Source organism: Acanthaster planci, linkage group LG17 (genome assembly GCF_054643075.1).
Source record: "Acanthaster planci isolate LZ-2023a linkage group LG17, COTS_SCS, whole genome shotgun sequence".
Classification (NCBI taxonomy): domain Eukaryota; kingdom Metazoa; phylum Echinodermata; class Asteroidea; order Valvatida; family Acanthasteridae; genus Acanthaster; species Acanthaster planci.
This window is the reverse complement of record NC_141793.1, coordinates 2,713,013-2,731,289: the sequence shown is the minus strand read 5'-3', so window position 1 is coordinate 2,731,289 and position 18,277 is coordinate 2,713,013. Positions and strand designations below refer to the sequence as shown.

At 41.5% G+C, this 18,277-nt stretch overlaps 3 protein-coding genes across 9 annotated transcripts in view; 2 read left to right on the top strand and 1 right to left on the bottom strand.

Annotated features, from left to right (window-relative positions):
* golga4 (golgin A4) overlaps positions 1 to 18,277 on the top strand; it is a 153,445-nt gene that overhangs the window by 35,398 nt on the left and 99,770 nt on the right. The window lies entirely within an intron of this gene.
* Positions 147 to 6,088, top strand: LOC147796272 (adenosine receptor A3-like). The gene has a single exon (XM_087147845.1). The coding sequence runs from the start codon at positions 1,601 to 1,603 to the stop codon at positions 2,663 to 2,665; it is 1,065 nt and encodes a 354-aa protein (XP_087003971.1). The 5' UTR covers positions 147 to 1,600; the 3' UTR covers positions 2,666 to 6,088.
* On the bottom strand, positions 10,887 to 13,318 carry LOC110982558 (melatonin receptor type 1B-B-like). The gene has a single exon (XM_022241048.2). The coding sequence runs from the start codon at positions 12,006 to 12,008 to the stop codon at positions 10,887 to 10,889; it is 1,122 nt and encodes a 373-aa protein (XP_022096740.2). The 5' UTR covers positions 12,009 to 13,318.

The window sequence follows — 18,277 nt, the reverse complement described above, 5'->3', positions numbered from 1 at the left end:
GAGTTTCGTGGTAGTTATGGTTCCCTGCCTTTTTAAGTGGCTCTTGTCAGGGTCGATGGTTGTGTATACAGTTGCTTTCGTCAAAGACAGCGGTGCAGTGACTTGGGGATTTGCAAAGATTGATAGGTTTAAGGCCACTTGTGTAGAGTAGGGAATGCAGAGGGAAAGGCTACTGATTTTACACAATAAACGTCAGATATTTGACAAAATTTAGTCATCCTTATGGTATAATTTGACCAATATTAAATTGATCACGAAACTGGAAAATTAGTCATTACGCTGGTGAAATGGCTACTAATAATTGGTGTTCCAAAAGGTTTCATTTGACTAATCTTTTGGACGATTAGTAATGCACGAAACTTAATTCGTAATCCCCAAAGGTAATTTTTAAATCAGTAAATGCAATTGGTCTTAACATTAATTTTACGACACTGGTAATTGGTCTGCGACATCAATAATTAGTCTGCCATACATTCTCAACATTTACGTCTGTATTCCCCCTCTTTTTAAACTGTTTTCGTTTTTCACGTTTTGATCTCTTACTGAATGTTTAAATGTAAATTGTTGGCAATTTTTTAAGAATGAGGAACCTGATTCTGTGGGTAACTCTGATATATTTGTGTATTTGTGGCAACGTTTAATTTACGATCTTGATGTATTTGTTTTTCATTTTTGATGAGGGCCCCTAAATGATCAGCTCCTGCTGGATGGGTTACCCTCAATTTCAATATTCATTGATATATTTGCGAACAATTCCCCGTCATAAACAATTACAAGTAATTATTATCTGTGAAGTCAACATACACTGCCCAACAAAAAGCTGTCACAAATACGTCAAATAAGGTTTTTCAACTTAACAAGGTCTAAGTTTTAAGAACACAAGAAAAAGAACACCTGAAGCGCTGCAGACTGCCAACAACATCACAGGAACTTAATCTGTCTCATCTCAACTACTCATTTTTCGACTGTGTGTTTTTTTTTTTTTGAGTTGATTTATCCAAGCCGCTAGGCTGGCATAAACACACTCTTCAATCTTTCCAGGTGATAAACTACATGTTTGTTTTTCTTGGTTTTTTGTTTTGTTGGGAAAACTACCCTGGACGATCTATAGACTTCAAAAAAGATAAATAATATTGCACAATAATAATGTTTCGCCGAGTAAACCAATGTACAGACTTTAAAAATTGGAATCCTATTTCTGCATGCCCTTTTCTCGACAACCGGCTTTAAACGATTGAATCCTTGCTAATTCCCCAAGTCACTGCACGGCAGCTTTGACAAGATCAATAGTAAACACGACCAACGGCCTTGCCTCGACATGAGCCACTCTTAACCGCTGGGGACGATTACTAGCCTACTTGTATTCTTAAACTCTTTAAGATGCGGGTAGGACAATCCAAACTGTGATCACGCAGAGAACTCGGAAAAAAATGCAGGGAAAGTGAGATATTAAACCTTGTCATGTAGAACGGTGGCATGAACGGTACATAATCGACTCCACTTGTGAAAAAACTAAACTACAGGCGAGTGACTTCATAACAGAGCCAGAACATCGACAACAGTGCTGTTCCTTATATGGTTATCCACAGTCATTTCAAACATGGATCCTTTCAATATTTCCCTTGAAACTGATATCTTGGGAGGCGAGACAAATGAATCTGCTTATGCAACGTACGCCGAACGTCAGATTAACGCGGCGGCGACTTTCATTGCTTCTTTCGTCGGTTTCTTTGGAAACCTAGCAGTCATTTGTGCCATTCTTGCAGTCAAGAAACTGCAGACTACAACCAACGTGTTTGTTCTGAACCTGGCAGTGGCCGATGTCTTGACGTGTACCGTGTCTCCCCTGCAAGCCCTGACCGTCTTGCACGACGAGCTCCTCATCCCGTCTTGGTTGTGCAAGCTGGTTGCGTTTTGCCTCATCACCTGCATTGGATGCAGTATCAACTGCCTGGCCTGTATCGCAGTCAATCGTCTTGTTGGCATTACAACCAAAGCAGACAGCATGTACCGTAGGCTCTACACTCCTGGTAAACTGACCATAATGGTTGCCTTAACATGGTTTGTGCCCGTGACTGTTGCATTACTTCCCCTCTTGTCTGATTACGCAGAATATGGCTACAACACGATCTACAACTCATGCACCTGGCGATCGAACAAATCTTACGTATTCTTGTACGCAATGTTCATCACGGTTGTGTTTTTTCCCGTGCAATTTTTTATCCTCTTCACAAGCTACTTGCGAATCTTCCTCTTCGTAAGAAAGACGTCTCGATTAACACTCAGTTTTGACGGGTCTGAACAAACTGAAAGGGGCAACAAGGCAATTCAAAGGCAAATCTGGAATCGTCAGGTGGCGGTCACGAAAAACCTGTTTCTGGTGGTGTGCGTTTTCTTCCTTTGTTTGAGTCCATACTTTCTCATTCTCGGAATACCACGCGACGTATCAAGCATGTTGGCGTATGCATCAACGATCCTCATGGCCAACAGTTCCATCAATCCTATTATCTATGCAACGAGACATCCAGATTTTCATGCAGCTTTTGCATCCATGGTTTACTGCTTCCGGAAGAAGAGGCCACCTAAGACGACTGCACCACTTTCCGGTCAGGGTTTCTCCAAATTGGACACTTCTCCTGACAATAATGAAAATACCTTTGTGTAAGGCCGCTAAGGCGATCGCTCTTATTTTACTGCCTCGAAGTGTCGATTGCACATTCCCCCTCCTAACCTTCAAGAAACCTTGCCAAAATGTTCTGCACAGTGAAAAAATAAACTGGAACAAACGTGATCCAGCACGTTTTAGCGCGCAAAATCACGCCCGATCGATGACGTGGATGTTCATTTTAAGCAAATGCTTGCCTAGTACAGACGGTCTCATCTACACCTGACACTCATCGAGTCCAGCGGAATGCAAGAAAATACGGATGGCAGGGAATGGAGGCTGCCCCGCAGCGACAAATCAACTATGCCTGGCTACCAGCAGCTGTTAGCTCTTGTCGGTCGACTACACTATACTGGTCTCCGAAATAGCAGGATGTGCAACACGTGTAGCTAGCTACCAGTCCCTGTTACCGAGCTGACAAAATGGACTCCGGGTATCTTCGACTGACATCTATCCCCTCCATTTGTCTAACTTGGCTGGCCCTTCTAGGAATCTAAGAACTTCTGGCATAGCTCTTGGGGTCACTGAAATGCGTTAACTCCGCCACCACGATAACGTTACAGTTTGGAGAGGAGACAGCCGTGCATGCGCAGCTGAAAAAGTGGTGTCACTTTAAGAGAAAACTGACTTCTCCCGAGGATGGGCAAAGCACACTCTTCGAAACGACGACTTACCGGTTCTACTAAGAACGAACTCTCGCTTAAAAAGATTTTACAATGTGCCGACAGGTTAGGTTTGACGTTCCACTGGAACGTCAAACCTAACCTGTCGGCACCTCACCATGCAGACCTTCCAAATGTATCAAAAATTCCTTTCTTTACTAGTTAGGCTCTGGTGGTTTTAAATGACCATGCCACCATTGCAATCAAACTGCTAAAAGGACTGCTGACAATATTAGAGGAACTTTTGTCGAATCTTAGTATCTGTCTATTGCCGCTCAACTTATGTATGAACCGATCCATGTTCACTCTGATTGATTCGAGCCAATAGAAATGTATATATCCAAAAGACCCTGAAGACACTCTCAACTCTTCCCGGGAATATATATTTCATTGAGGGTTAATGAAATTGTTTTTTTTTGCTTTTGGTTAAGATTTAATTCTGTACCCAATAGAACGTAAAAAATATGGTACAGTAAAATGGTACAGATTAAAAGCAAACCAATTTACAAAACTTTACAACAGGAATCTTAGTTGATCAACTTGCACCAAAAATTCGTCATTTTGAGAAAAACATACACTTTTTAGAACTGACTTATTTGTACATCTAAATGGCTAATCGCTTGTCTTTTGAGTAATCGATTTTTTTGAAATACGAATCAAAATTGTATGCCCCGTATCACTTTGCCGGTCGTACGCTACGAGGTGAGTGGAATTTCAACAATTTTTAAATATTTCTTTCAATACGAATTGAAAGAAATTCAATTTAATCCAGCGTCTGACATACATCCACTAGTGTATCAGCTTTATTAATGTGTTCTGTACTTTGTTGTTTCGGTCAGCTTGCATATATCTAGACGGGTATTGTTTGAAGCCGGGGTTGTTGTCATTTCAATATGGCTTCGGCCGGGTGCAGAGACCCAAAAGCAATGCGTATTGATCGTTAATTTGTGACGCCTTTTTGTTGGTACGCTGCCTTGACGTATCCCCGCTTGGACGAAAGGGACATTTTAATGAAAAATGTGCTACCTTGAGGAAATTCCTCCCGGGACCTCCGCTTGTAATCTGCAATTTGTCCAATTTAGGAAGAAACGCTGATGCCTTCAAGGAGCTCACAGAAGGGATTGATGAAACTTTGCCCTTCCCCCCTGTTTTATCATAGGAAAAACACGCGGTGAAACTTAACAATTCGAAACAAACAAAATACCGGTAGGGGTTTAGTTAAATGTACATTCGTTGATTGCTCGACGACATTAGATAGATTACTTCGGCACCCCACTCTGGTGATTTTGCACAACATTTATTCACAAGTATTTGGGTTTGCTGGCGGGATTTGCCCTTGGTGATAGAAATTTGAGAAATGAAATTGGAAATCATTCTCCTGGAATAAAGCAAAAAGTCAAATTAATGTAAAGCAGATAAAACACTAGAAAACCCTGTATAATTTGTGATACTTTTTATCACAGAATAAAATTATCACCTTACATTTTAAGACTAATTCATTCTTTAAGTTGAGTAAATGTCGGATGTAGTTTGTGCGTTCATGCAGTATTCTAACGTTTACTTTTAGACAGTTTTACATTCCTATTCCAACATCGCTACAGTAACTTTGGTGTTTGTGATGCTGGGTATAGCAGTGAATATACCAATATTAAAACACGATTACTGTACAATAATGCATACCAATTTCTTCTCCAATTTGTGTAGCATCGCGTTACATATTTACACTTTGATAATCAGTTCATCATTTATCCCGTCCACTTTTCAGTCAGACTTCCTCTTTACCTCCCTTTCCTACATGGTAATCATTAATATTCTTTTATAGTTTCACACAGTGAAAGTGGAATGCTATTATAGGCTTAGAATAAGGCTGGTTGTGGCAGCTAGTTCTTCGCAGTCTGAAAAGGAATCGTTTCAAGTCAGCCGTGGTTACTAATATAACATCGTATTAACTGACTTTATTCACAAGTCGACCGTATTAAATTGAAAACGAAGGTAGTGAACAAAAACTAAGTACAGATTCACTTCATTTACAGTGCTGCACAATTTTAAGTATGTGATTTTAAGCCACCTTTACAAAAATAAAAGTGAGGCTTGTAACCCCAAAATAGTCCAGCTCCAACCCATTTGACAGATGACATGTGTGAGATGAAAGCAGGGAACATGATCAAAATGGTTTCCGCATGAATAAGGTCTATTACTCTAAAATCTAGAATGACATTGATGACAAAAGTTGCTGATTCAGTGTGGCTGTTTTTGCCAGTTAACTCAAAGCCTGTGAATATAGATTCAGTTTTTGCCAGATGCATATTGGTGCTTCCGTTGTCCATTCCTGTGCTGGGATTGTGGTATCTCCTTTCATCTGCATCTGATCGCCTCCTTGAAATCGGGAAGCGACGGTGCTTATGTTATCGTATTCACGCAGCAGTTACAGAACACAATGACGGGAAAGTAGAGGGTCAGTTGATAGCTGAGATTCGGTGTTCAGCATCAAAACGACGAAATAGGGAGTCTGCGAAATGGCAAAATCCAACACAATGTACACCGGGTTTTTGGTGACGTCCATTTGCCTCCTCTACAGCTAATGGTGCCTTCGCTTACCTATCGTGCCGAACTGAACTGGGTAGCCAATGGCTAATTTGATGACGTCATCCGCAGAACGCCTACATGTACAGTGTACATGTACATTGCATGATTGCCCACAGTACATGCAGTATCGCCTACTTGCAATAGACCACGTTGTGTTCGATGTAGCTTGGCCCGCAGGCAAACCCTGTCTCGGTCCAAGGTGAAAAATTAAAAGACACAGTCCTACCGTGTATTTCTCGAACCGAGACAGTGTTTGCCTGTGGACCAAGCTACATCGAACACAACGTACAATCATGCAATGTACATGTACACTGCACATGTCGGCGTTCTGCCGATGACGTCATCAAATCAGCCTGGGAGCGCGAACGGGCAAAAGGGGATTTTTGTGGGCGGGGAAACGCAGGATCGTTGAAATGGTTACGTATTTATTGTTATTTTGAAATACATGTACTTCACGTGAACCAAATGTTTTCAATTTCTGTTAACCTTTAATACGCTAGCTCTTTGTTCATTACATAGTTGTGTCCTATTAAGCGGGGATAACTTACACAGGAGCAGTTTCATTCACTGTCAGAAGATGAAGTCGCACCAAATATGGAACAAATTGCAGTCGCTTACGTCTCGAAGTAATTATATACCGTAAATTGGCTTGTGTCAGTGCACTGTTAATGACTTGGTTGAAAGGCTTTGGGGGCTTGCTTCACGATAACATTTGAGATATTGGTGATTATGCGATTGAAGTTTGCTCGTGGGGTTCCGAGGGAAAGGTAGGCGAAATGGAAATGCGCAAAAAAGCACGCAAAGGGACGGAGTATCAGCCTGTTTGCCGGATATTTGTGTGTGTAGTAAACTTATGTTGATTGAACCTCGTAACTGGGGCATTAGGGGCACACGTCGTCAGTTTTATTCACGGCGATGTATATGGGACAAATTACCATGGCGTACGCCTTAATTGAAATTAATAAATTAATATCTCCTTGAAAGTAAATTAGTCCGTTCAATATTTCAGGAGGATTAATCTGCTCTTTTTTTTGGGGGGGGGAGACGTAGATGTGAAATTCTAATTTCCCATGGGACCACGGGGAAACACATAATGTGAAATAGGGAAACGTACCCTCTTGTGAATACACCGACAATAGGCCACATTTTCAACGAGATTATTCTAATAGTTGGTCGTACACTAAGCCCACCGAGTTACTTGTTACACCGAGTGTAACACTATAATGTGCATATGATGCTTCGCAACAAGTGGCCTCTGCGCCAAATGGTGACTAAATTTTCTGCTTCGATTTATAAAGTCTCGTGACCTTAAGGTCAAATGACCTGATTATTACATACGTTATATTAAAAATTAAAGTTTAATGTAAAAAATACAATTAACATTATCGCCAGTTGCTCATTAAAATTTAAATCCCAAAAGTACAAATATTGCGTGTCACAAAATGAACAAAAAACAAATACCAAGAGATTAAAAATAATCAGGAAGTGAATTTGGAATGTAAAAATAAAACAGTGCGTCGTCTAGGCATACAGATTCGTCTCAGCAGGTAAGATCCAATGTGTCTGTAGTTCTCTAGTAGTAGTCATCTGTTTATGTGCCTTCAATGGTACTCGTAGTTGGCGGTAAAATTAGCGAGTTGTTATTTGCACTTTTTGCCGTGCAGTTGTCCGTGAAGGAGGATTTCTTTGGAGTGCATTGTTTGGGCTGTGTAACATCCCAGGAGAGCACTACAGGCAATACCGTGATTACAGGAAGTCACCGCGCGATAAGATCTTAATCTGTCGGCATTAAGAAGCTCTCCTGGGCCTCCGCTCGCGTCCACTCATTGGGTACATTTTCCCTGTCGTGATTTGCTGAAGACAATCGGATTATTTGCTAGACATTTTTCCTCAACGCTCCTTTTGAAGGGGCGTAATCCAACACGTCAATTACCCCACCCATTCCTTTACGGTATTGTAGTCATGCGACAACAGTCGTCGAGTGCCTGGCAAAAGGTCGTAAGCGCGCTTTCTCCCTTTTGCCTGAAAACATGATCGCAGCAGAAAAAATGTTGTAGACAAAAGGCCGTAAGAACCACACTCACTCTATTTAGTAAAAAGGGATAAAATTTAGTACAAAATCAACACAGGCTGTACAAAAGCAACCACTGAACAACTTATTCAGCGACTTGGAAACTTTTGTTTGTAACTTTCGCAAAGAAATCTTTTGTATTTCATTGAAATAAAACAGCTGCATACATACGTCCTTTTGTCGGGAAAAGTGTGGCGCTTACGTCCTTTTTCCAGGCACACTTTTTTACACAAAATCTCGCCAGGGTCTCCTTCAGTGTCACCCACCCCGTAAAACAGAACACACACAACAACAGAAGCAACAACAAATTAACACCAAGTTCATCACACTCAACTGTGATTCACTCCATTTTCTTCGTATTTATTATTGTTTTGTTACTGTCATAACTCTAGTGTCACATTTTGCGATGGGGGAAATGTGGACAGCTATTATTCGACAACACTAGTGAATTTGCTCGTAGGCCCAATGGTCCTAATTTTCATTCTGACTAGTAATTGTTTGCAGGTGGAACGAGTAGTTTGTTTGTCGATGCGTGTACTCGGAAATTCATTTGGTTTTACGTCGTTTTTAAACTTCATGTTTTAAGGTTAACTCGACATTTCAAAACTGTTCCCCACTTCCTTGTAAATATGCTAAATTCCCCAAAGTAGCTTTGTTTGAAGTTTTTCTTCTATGTCTCATTTGTTTTTGATAGCTCTAATCTACAGTAAAGCAAAGTATTGTTAGCCAAGTTTTAAGTTTAATACATTGCCAAGCCTTGAAAATTATCTGAATTTCTTCATCATTGAAGCATCTGATTTCGACCCAAAACGCCCCCTTTTGTTCCTATGCATAAGCTAAACATATGCCAATTGGCTCAGGTCGAGAACAGCACTTTTACAGCTTGAAATGCGTCTGTAGTTGCCTTGACTTGGTCCCCTTCGAGCCCGTCTTTGTCGCCACGTAAATAACCTAATTCTATCACAGCATGACCTTAAGGCATTAATTGGAGATAAGCTAGACACGGGTCTGCTTTCTAAAATCATTTCAATACAACGTAGTGGATGAAAGTAAAATAAAAAGTGACGGCCGTGGGGGTGTAACAGGAAATTGCTGTCAGACTGCACATTTAATAAGTTTGATAGCATATTTGATGAGCTTTGCCAACGTAAAATTCGTTTTGAACAAAATTATCAAACACCTCTAAAAGAAATTCTAAAAGCCTAAATCATTTATAACGAAACTGCACAGCATAAAATAGCAGGATGTTCCATCAGCAATTGCGAATTATAAACAAAATTAATTAAAAGGGAATCGAAAATAGAACGTTTGAAAGCACAGTAATGGGTCTAATTCCCAAAAGCACCTTTACATGCCTTCCTCAGTCTCTAAGCTAAGAAACATAAATGATTTCTTTCGTGTCTGTGTGTGTTTGTGTGCATTTGGAATAACAAAAAATCCACGTAAATTCACTTTCTTCCTGGAAATGATAATTTCGAATTTTATAGTAATGAGGAAATTCTAAGAATGTGCATGGAATGTTCTGAAAACGACACAGGCTACAACGAGATTCCAATACTTAAGGACTGTAAGTTCATGACAGATTTAACAAAGAGCTATTCTAAAACAGAAAAAAAGGATATTTATACTGATCTTATTTACAGTTCTGTAAATAACTATTTCAACACCCAGCGACATTTAGCGATTTTGTACAGTAGCATTCACTGAGCGGCTTTACTGCATGCGTCTTAGTGTATGACAATTAAGATTAAAACAACCAATTGTTTCTAATTTCTGCACCGTGCCTTAACGATAGCTAACATAAACCTGAAGTAATCCGTTAACATCTCTGATAATGGCGCGCGATTTACTGGTGTGCACTCTTAACATTAATCCTTGGGAAGATTGACCTTTTTAGGTCAAAACGTCACATTTTCCCAGGTCATTCTGACCTATTTTCTTTTGATCATTTTGATCCCGAAATGGTCATTGTTTAACCCCAACAAAGGTTTGGACCCCTGGAACCCGAATTTAGAATGATCTTCAAATCTTTTCAACATAATTTTTGAAAGTAGCCTTTGATTGAGTGGCCTTCTGGTCGGGCGTTTCAATCAATCTCAACGACGAGACCCATTGAGAGTCAGTTTCTTTGGCACAAGTGCCGTTAGCCTCCCTTAGCATCAATTCAGCAAAGTTAAAAGCCTTTTTGGGGGGCAATGTATTCCTTTATGCGTTCTTTTTGAGAAGCTTTTTTGTCATCTTTGCTGTGTTTGTCATTGTGACCTTTAGAAAACTTCTGCTTAATAGATCGAAACGTTTTCGAAGAAAAAGGGCTTACACGGTTTACTCTAAAGTTTATCATTTTGCTGACACTTTCGACAACTACATTTAACTAAATACTTGAACTTCGGACAAATGTTGGGCATGTCTTGGTAGTGCATGTCATGTCGTGCTTTTTCCGAAAATGTTGCTGTGTCCGGAAAATTTGTTTTTATTCGTGATTTAGAACGTTCTCTTTTTACCCAGTTTCGAGTCCCACCCTGAGAAGCTTAGAAAACCCAGACAGAGCAAAGGTTTAGAATTATGTGCGTTAATTAAAGAGTAACAGAAATTTAAGCGTTCTGGCAATGACGTCATCCAATCAGCCAGGGAGCGCGAAAAGGCAAAAGGGGATTTTAAATTTATGATGTTTTGAAAATGGTTAGGTATTTATTGTTTTTTTAAATACTTCACGTGATCTCAATGCTTTCAATTTCTGTTACCCTTGAAGAGTTCCTGCCTTGACCATAATTTATGCAGAAAAAACTTCAGTTCAGTATAAGCGTGCACTGGACACTGTAACTGTCCGTAGATCGACCACTGTAACTTGCGTTATTTGTACACAACGTGGCTTAGATTGTGTCACTCATGCCACGACTGGCGTTCAAAGTCTTTGACTGTTTTCTGCTGCGTAACCGTGATTAACCCGTGAGCTGGCGGCTGTGCTGCAAGTGTTACGCTGGCTGGATCTGCCCTTGGGATTTTTACGACACCTTATCATGTAGCCAAAAGCCTCTTTGAAATCTGGGTGCGAGGTTGCATAGATGATGGGGTTGACGCAGCTATTGCAGAATAGAAAGGCCCCCGCCCAGGGAGTGACGCGGTAGGTCCAGTCTGCCGTGACTGTGATAGCCATGAAGTAAGGGGTGAGACAGAGGACGAATGCCAAGACGATGTAGAGCAGGTTCTTGGTGACGTCAAGTTGCCTCTTCCACAGCTTCTTCCTCATGACACGGCTTGATACTCCGCTGCTGACTTTATCTGAGACGGACGGGGCATCTATTCGGGCCATCTTCTGCGACGTCTTCCGGACATAGCAGAATATTGAAGTGTAGCAGACCACAATGATAATCAACTGAACCGGATAGTAGATTGCCGTGACTAATATGTTGTAATAGAATGAGTATGGGTTGGATCTATCCCAGGTACAAGTCGAGTAAAGCTTTTCGTAGCCAAGTTTACCGAAGTCTGTCAGAACTGGAGTCAAGCCGCAACACAGTGGTAAAGCCCAGGAGAAGATAACCATTAGGGCGAGCTTACGGGTGGTATAGATGCGACGGGTGGTGAAGCAAGACTTGGTGATACCCACCCAGCGGTTGACGGCGATCAGCGCGAGGTTGTTGATGCTGCAGCCGTAGGTGACAACGATGACGAATCCCGCCATGGCGCACACCCATCTGGCGGCAGGTATCGGCCAGCCGTCACTGCCGAGGATCGCTACCGCCTGCCATGGTAGAAAAAGGCAGGTCAACATGTCACCAAATGCTAGGTTGACCACAAAGACGTTGGTAGTTGTCCGGAGTTTCCTGGACATGGCAACAGCCGCAAGGACAAAAGAGTTTCCAAGACTCCCAACTACGGTGGCAACGATAAACATGGCCGATATGATCTGCCTTTCAAAAAAATATCTATACGCGATTATTCCATTCTCAGAGTCGACATCGTAAGAGTCTGACGAGTTTTCCTTACCTGATGCAAATGGGGTGGTGTTTGGTGAATTTTCCATGGTTTGTCTGTGTACGCTTCTTATTGATGTCCGGGACAAGATTGCACTTGGATTCTCGCAAGGAAAACCGTCAGCCAGTGTCCAATTCAACCAACGGTTAAAATGGCACCCGAAAGGTGTCGACCGTCGTAGCCACTAGATTCTTCTCGAGACAAGTTTTCACTCCCTTAAAACTTTATCGACAAATCACCAGACCTCCAAAATTCAAACTGGTATCCCTTCGGAAGGCGACGTGACTCTGGTGACACTGTCTTTCAAGAAGTGTTAGGATGACGGACGGCTTTTATTCAACAGCGTGGTCTTCTTTCCTATCGCTTATCGTTGCTCGAAGACTCTTTACCACCGATTGGTTTGTCCCTGGCTGTCATACGTTGGTGTGTCTTTAAATGCGCGAATCCCTGTACATTGTGTTCTTTATTAGCGTAACTTTAATCATACAGAGAGACTTTGATGACAAGGAACTATCGACATCTTGGCAGTTTTGACAAATCGATGCAGGTCTTGGTGCGATTTATGAGGTAAACCTCCCGCTATCGAAGATCATCTGCCACTCAGCAGATGCATTTGGTTGTTAAAAGCAACATGGGCGAACTCTTTCCCCCAGCGAGCTCGTTGATGTGACGCGGACAGCTGACAGTTACAGGCTACATAAAGACACATGGTTGTTTAGAATCCCTCGGTTTACGGGTGCACCCCGGTTCAAACACTGCTGTGCGCATGCGCTTCGGGTTGCCACATCATGAGAACAGTATTTGCATGCAGTGCAAAATGACACTAAACCTTAAAAGCATTTGTCTTTGCAACGTTTGCGTGACCTTTCTCCGCCGTCTTGATAGCAAAAGAGTTGGTAAAATTCGCCGTTATTGCTGCTATTGTTACAAATACTGCTGCTAGCTTGAAAAAGTGCCAACAGTTAACGACTGGGAAAGGCAGCTATTTTGTGCAAAAACAAAACAAAAAATCAGAAAAAACTCTACAAGGTCTTAATTGATTCATTTATTATAGGCTCATATATGCAAAGTATACAGCACCAACGTAATTGGGGGAAAAACGTCTCTGCTGTGAGAATTCAACAATCTTGTGACTAATTTAATAAATACTAATTTCCCAACGGAGTTTAGAAAAAACCAAGAACATTTCAGAAGAATCCGTAAATACGTCGTTTATAACTTTTTGTGTTACGACTTTTCTTCCTCGACACCGCACACAAAACAGTAGCATTACAGGAGGTAACAGAGTTTACCTGTTGCATTTTTTCATAAGATTTTGAATTGGAGGGTATATGTATTTATAATGTAAGGTATTGTATTGAACCTCCTGGAGTGTCCTTGATGTAACGATGGAGAGGCGAGCAAAAGTGGTAAATCAATAGTGTCAACCCCTAAAACTGCAACCGCTGGTGAATTAGATTCTTCAATTATCCTTCAAGGGAATTCCATTCACCTCCCAAAGTATACAAAAAATCATCCAACAACACTTTGCATTAAGGAGCGCAGACACATAAACGTTTTGGAGCTAGGTTGGCAAAGTCGGTCGATAGTATTAGTTTAAGGTGACTTTAGATGAAAAGGCTGAAGGAGCCGGAGATGAGGTACAGCGTCGAGTAACCAAACCCCTCACAATTAATAAACATCATTAAGAAACATTTTGGCGGCCAGCTTGCCTCAACTGCTGTTACTTTTTGTCACTTTAATACATGGCACATGACTAGTCTTCATCAGATGTGCACCATTAACAGATCAATAAGCCTTTTGCGAGTTAAATTTTAATGAAATCTGGTCCACTGAGTTCTTTAAATTCACGTGAACACAACAATTGGAATTCTCCATACTAAAGCTGCTGTTGCTATACCTCGTGATTCGGGGCAAGCTTTTCCTTAGTTACATAAGAGACGCCTTGCAACAATATTTTGTTCTCAATAGAAAAGAAAGGCATAAAGGGACCAGTCCACCCTAGAGATGGTGGTCGCTGAGCAAAAGGTTGCTCCGAATCCTGAGGTATAGCAACAGTATTTTTAGTCTAGGGAATTCAAATTGTTATTTTTATGTGCAATTAGATAACTCAGTGTACCAGATGGCTTATGGCAAATGGCTTATTGGAACTTTTAACAAAACAAGACTGAACACACGGAGGAGAAGAGCTTCCAAAGTCACTTGTCGTATTAAAAGGTTTGCGTATTTTCAATAACCCGTGACGCATACACCGATTGTTTTCACATTATGGAGAGATCATGCGTGCCATTTTCGGATCGGTGCAGTCCGGCACATGTATTGACATTATCCATTGTCTTAGATTTAAACCGATGGAAAGTGGGACTGCATAAACAGATCCTGAAATAACTGACTCGGGGTGCAAAACGCAACTGAACGCCAGACCCTGATTACAGATTGGTTTACACTACACGCAAAAATGATTCAAGTGGAAAATGGATTGAAATGAATAGCGGATAATTTGCCACGCACAAAACACTGTAGATCTTGAGCACAAAGGCAGGGAATTAAGAATCGATTTTCTTGATTCTGAAGGATTTAAAAATTTTCTAGATCCAGCAGTCGTGGTGTCATGTGAAAGGGCACATGCTCGTCTTTCGATTCATGCACATTTCTTATCTTCCAGTTGAACCCAGACTACCTGTAGTTCTGTCACGTACCTGGTTTTTTGCTATCTCAATATGGTCAAACAATCAGTATGTCTCACCGTTGTAATGAGATGATAAGCTATTCATGACTTTTTTGGTTACGATTGCTGTTACATTTCATCTGAATACTCAAGGGTTTGTCGTCTTCCACTTAGAAATTCGTCGTAATTATAAAGCGGCAAATTAATGAATTCAAGAGCCTTGCACGTGGAGACGTTTCCGAATATCAAGGCACCCTTTAAGCACAGCCATTTATTACTAGTGCACGGGGAGTGGTTCTATCACATAATGCAATGCAGTTTATTACACTCTATTTCACGATAGGTTACGATGGCCAAGTTCAGCAGTAGCTCTGTCAACGCCCGTTTCGTTTTAAGTATGCTCAGAAGCATGTATATTGTGACGTCATGCTTTGTTTACTTTCTTTTTACAGAACATCAAATCCGTTGTCCCCACTAGTATCTCGTAAGAGAGTAAACAAAGCGTTGGACCGCCAGTGCATATAGGCCTGTTATAAAGAAATTCTAATACCACTTCATATGCATTGATATCTACAAAAACAATACCTCATATTATTGCCTGTCTCTTGTATGAACGACCAGCGTTCGCAGAAATCACCCTTGATTTGCCAGATTTGTTATTTATTGGTGTTTTTAGTACATGTATCTTTCATTTCGTATTTTTATAGCTGCTCGAAATATTTAAACATTTTGTGAATAATTATTAGCTCCGCAGAGCTACGAAAAATAAGACTTGTTTTTCCCCTGCCTTTGGATCGTTTCTAATTACCAACCCCCTTGGTGGGTGGTTCCATGGCCAGCCGTGGTTTTGCTGCCACTCTTTGGCCTAAATTTAGACCGTGACGTAGATAATGAGAGCTCTACAGAGCTACGAAAAGGAGTGTGATTTCTTCATATTATTTTCCTTGCCCTTGGATCCTTAAAAATTACATCCACCTTCGTATTTATTTCCGCGGAAATCACATCCGGTGGGGTCCAGTGCTTCAATTAAGATTGTTTTGATTTCATATCCAGCCGCTTATATGTCGCTCCCTATGTAAGGCCCGAGGGAAATTAACTTTATACATGTACCATTAGCTCTCTCATGTTCGGCCTCATCATCGCCTCACAGAGTAGCTCTGTTTGGCTCCGGTCACTAGCCTGTAGATGGAGTCTACAGTGGCGGTTTGATTGTAATCAGCTGTATGGCACATTAGTATTTACTATGTTTATGTGTATATTGCACTGAGAGTCTAAATTGATTATTGCTGGTCGTTATTAAGGAATGTGCTACTAAATGGCCGTCCCACTTGGAAAAATGTTCTTCTTGTACTCTAACTGTTGCGGTATACTGTTTTTGGATAAGCCATTGTCTCGCTGATGAAGTCCTGCTGAAATCCCTCTCGAAAGGAAAAACGTATTACCTGCCTGTATTTCATTCATCCTGCACAAGATTTATGGAAGACCTTCGCGACGTCCACACACACGATTCAGCGACGTTTCAGTGAGCATTCCCCATGGCCCTCTTAACCCTAACCCTTAAGGTGTAAATGAAAGAAAACATTGTGTTGTCAAGCAACAAGTGGCTCCGTACAGTGGTTAGCACAATGCTTTCTACCATTGGCAACCAGCTGGTGATACCGCGATGCATGGTCTCCCGATTCCTCTGTATAGGTGTGATGAAAAGATAAACGTTCCCGCAGAGATACCGTGTTAGACCTATGTCATTTTGGCCTACGTTTTGGCAAAGGCAAGTACTCGACTACTCGCTGACACTTGTGATCAGCTGTTAGAAATACATCTATTTAAATACCAGTTAAAGGGTGTATTGTAAAATAAATTGGGGTGTGTGTTCAAACTCGTAACCTGTTTTTCAGGTATATTGAGTAGCATGAACTGCATGCTTTTTATAAGAATTGAACGTTATTTAAACATAATTGCACAGTAAAGGCCATGATACAGCGTAAATATGCTGTCTTGCTGAATGAGAGCGTTTACACCCAGAGTGCACCTGACGGCTTTTGCCGGGAGTGACGTCCGAAGATCGTGGTTCTGGGACAATTTACAACCCAAGGTTGTTGCAAATGGACTTTTCCCGGCATCCAGCTCTATTATCACTCAGATATCCACTGACCCGATAAAGCAATCCGCAGCACAGGGGAAAGTTTTCGACTTTTTGTAAAAGGCTACCGCAAGACTGAAATGTAGCGATTGAGATGCGTGAAGACAGAGAATGTCCTCGATTATACTGTCAGCTGGCTTCGAGGGCTGTCTGCCCGTCACTTTGAACCCTAGGTTGAGCCTTCACGTATCACACCGCTGCTTCTCGAAGTCCATTTGCCTGGTGTCGAGTTGGAAACATGAACCAAATCGTTGCTAAGAGATTCCTATCAAACATCGACAGATCAAAGTTCAGCACAGAACGAATTACACTCAATGTTTTATTGTAAATTTGTTCCTCGACGTGGTTTAGTCAGGAGAACTGGGAGATTCACAAATATTGCCCGATATGTTGTGACCATTTCTGAAAAATGTCCTTATTTTGGGGCGAAAATGTCAGTGAACCCCAACTCTGCTTGCCACGCCCCTATTCTTGTTTCCATTATTTTACACACAGACCAAATCGAAATAAGACCAAAACAAAAACAGCAACAGAAACAAAAGCAAACAAAAAATATCAAAGTCAATCCACAGCTTCCCCAGTATTAAAAACGTTCTTCAACATCGCTCCCTTTTCCCTCCAAAATATTTAGGACCCGAGTGTGCAGTAAAACATCTCTTGATACGCCCTAACAATCGGCATTAGCTGTTAGGAGTCCAGACGGTAAAATAATGCGTCACTGTGGAAAAATCCCCGCTTACAAAAGAAGGGGGGAAATGGATCCCACAAAATAAGAATTTTGCAGATGACAATCAAGGGGATACGTGCACTGTGCATGGGTTATATCGGGTTGAAATAACATGCCAGTTTGTGTCTAGTTATGGCGCGAAAACAGAAACGTACGTGAAACTTGTATGTCACGCCTTGTGCCTCCGCAGCCCCAATGCCATTATTTCAATCGCTCCAGACTGTCCTTCCCGTTTACTTGGGTAATCAAGCTGGCTCACAGTTTCTGTGGTAGCGACCTATTGTGACTACAGAAACAGACTGTAAATACCCCGATTGCCGAGAAAACTGGGCACGGTCGCACTTTACGATGGGAGACCTCACTGCGCGCATTTGGCAGCTCGGTGTGGACGGCAAGGGAAGCAAATCAGAAGCATTATTCTTCCAACCGGTGGAGCCCTGCCAACGACCTCGTCAGAGCTACTGGTAGGGACTTGGTAAGAACCTTGAGCTGCGTGTAGTTCGTTTGCGCATTTCACGTGGTTGTCCGACTGCGCATATTCTGTGTCCAGCGTTTTAGAAATTATCGACCAATTAGTTCCATCTGCAAACATAATTTGTGCAGAGCCATTGCGCAGTGGCTAGTCGGTCGTGATCTTGGAAATCAAAACATTATCACTGTAATACATGCTCGAGAATTTCAGTCCAAATATGGACCATCACTACCACAGGTTGAGTACTGTGACGCTTTTTTTCCGTGGCTCTGCTCAGAATCCTACGTAAATAGGGCGAGGCAATGAAACCG

What these genes read in the sequence shown, in the direction of transcription:
- LOC110982558 (XM_022241048.2), bottom strand. Translation starts at nt 12,008, where the DNA reads ATGGAAAATTCACCAAACACCACCCCATTTGCATCAGGTAAGGAAAAC.
- LOC147796272 (XM_087147845.1), top strand. Translation starts at nt 1,601, where the DNA reads ATGGATCCTTTCAATATTTCCCTTGAAACTGATATCTTGGGAGGCGAG.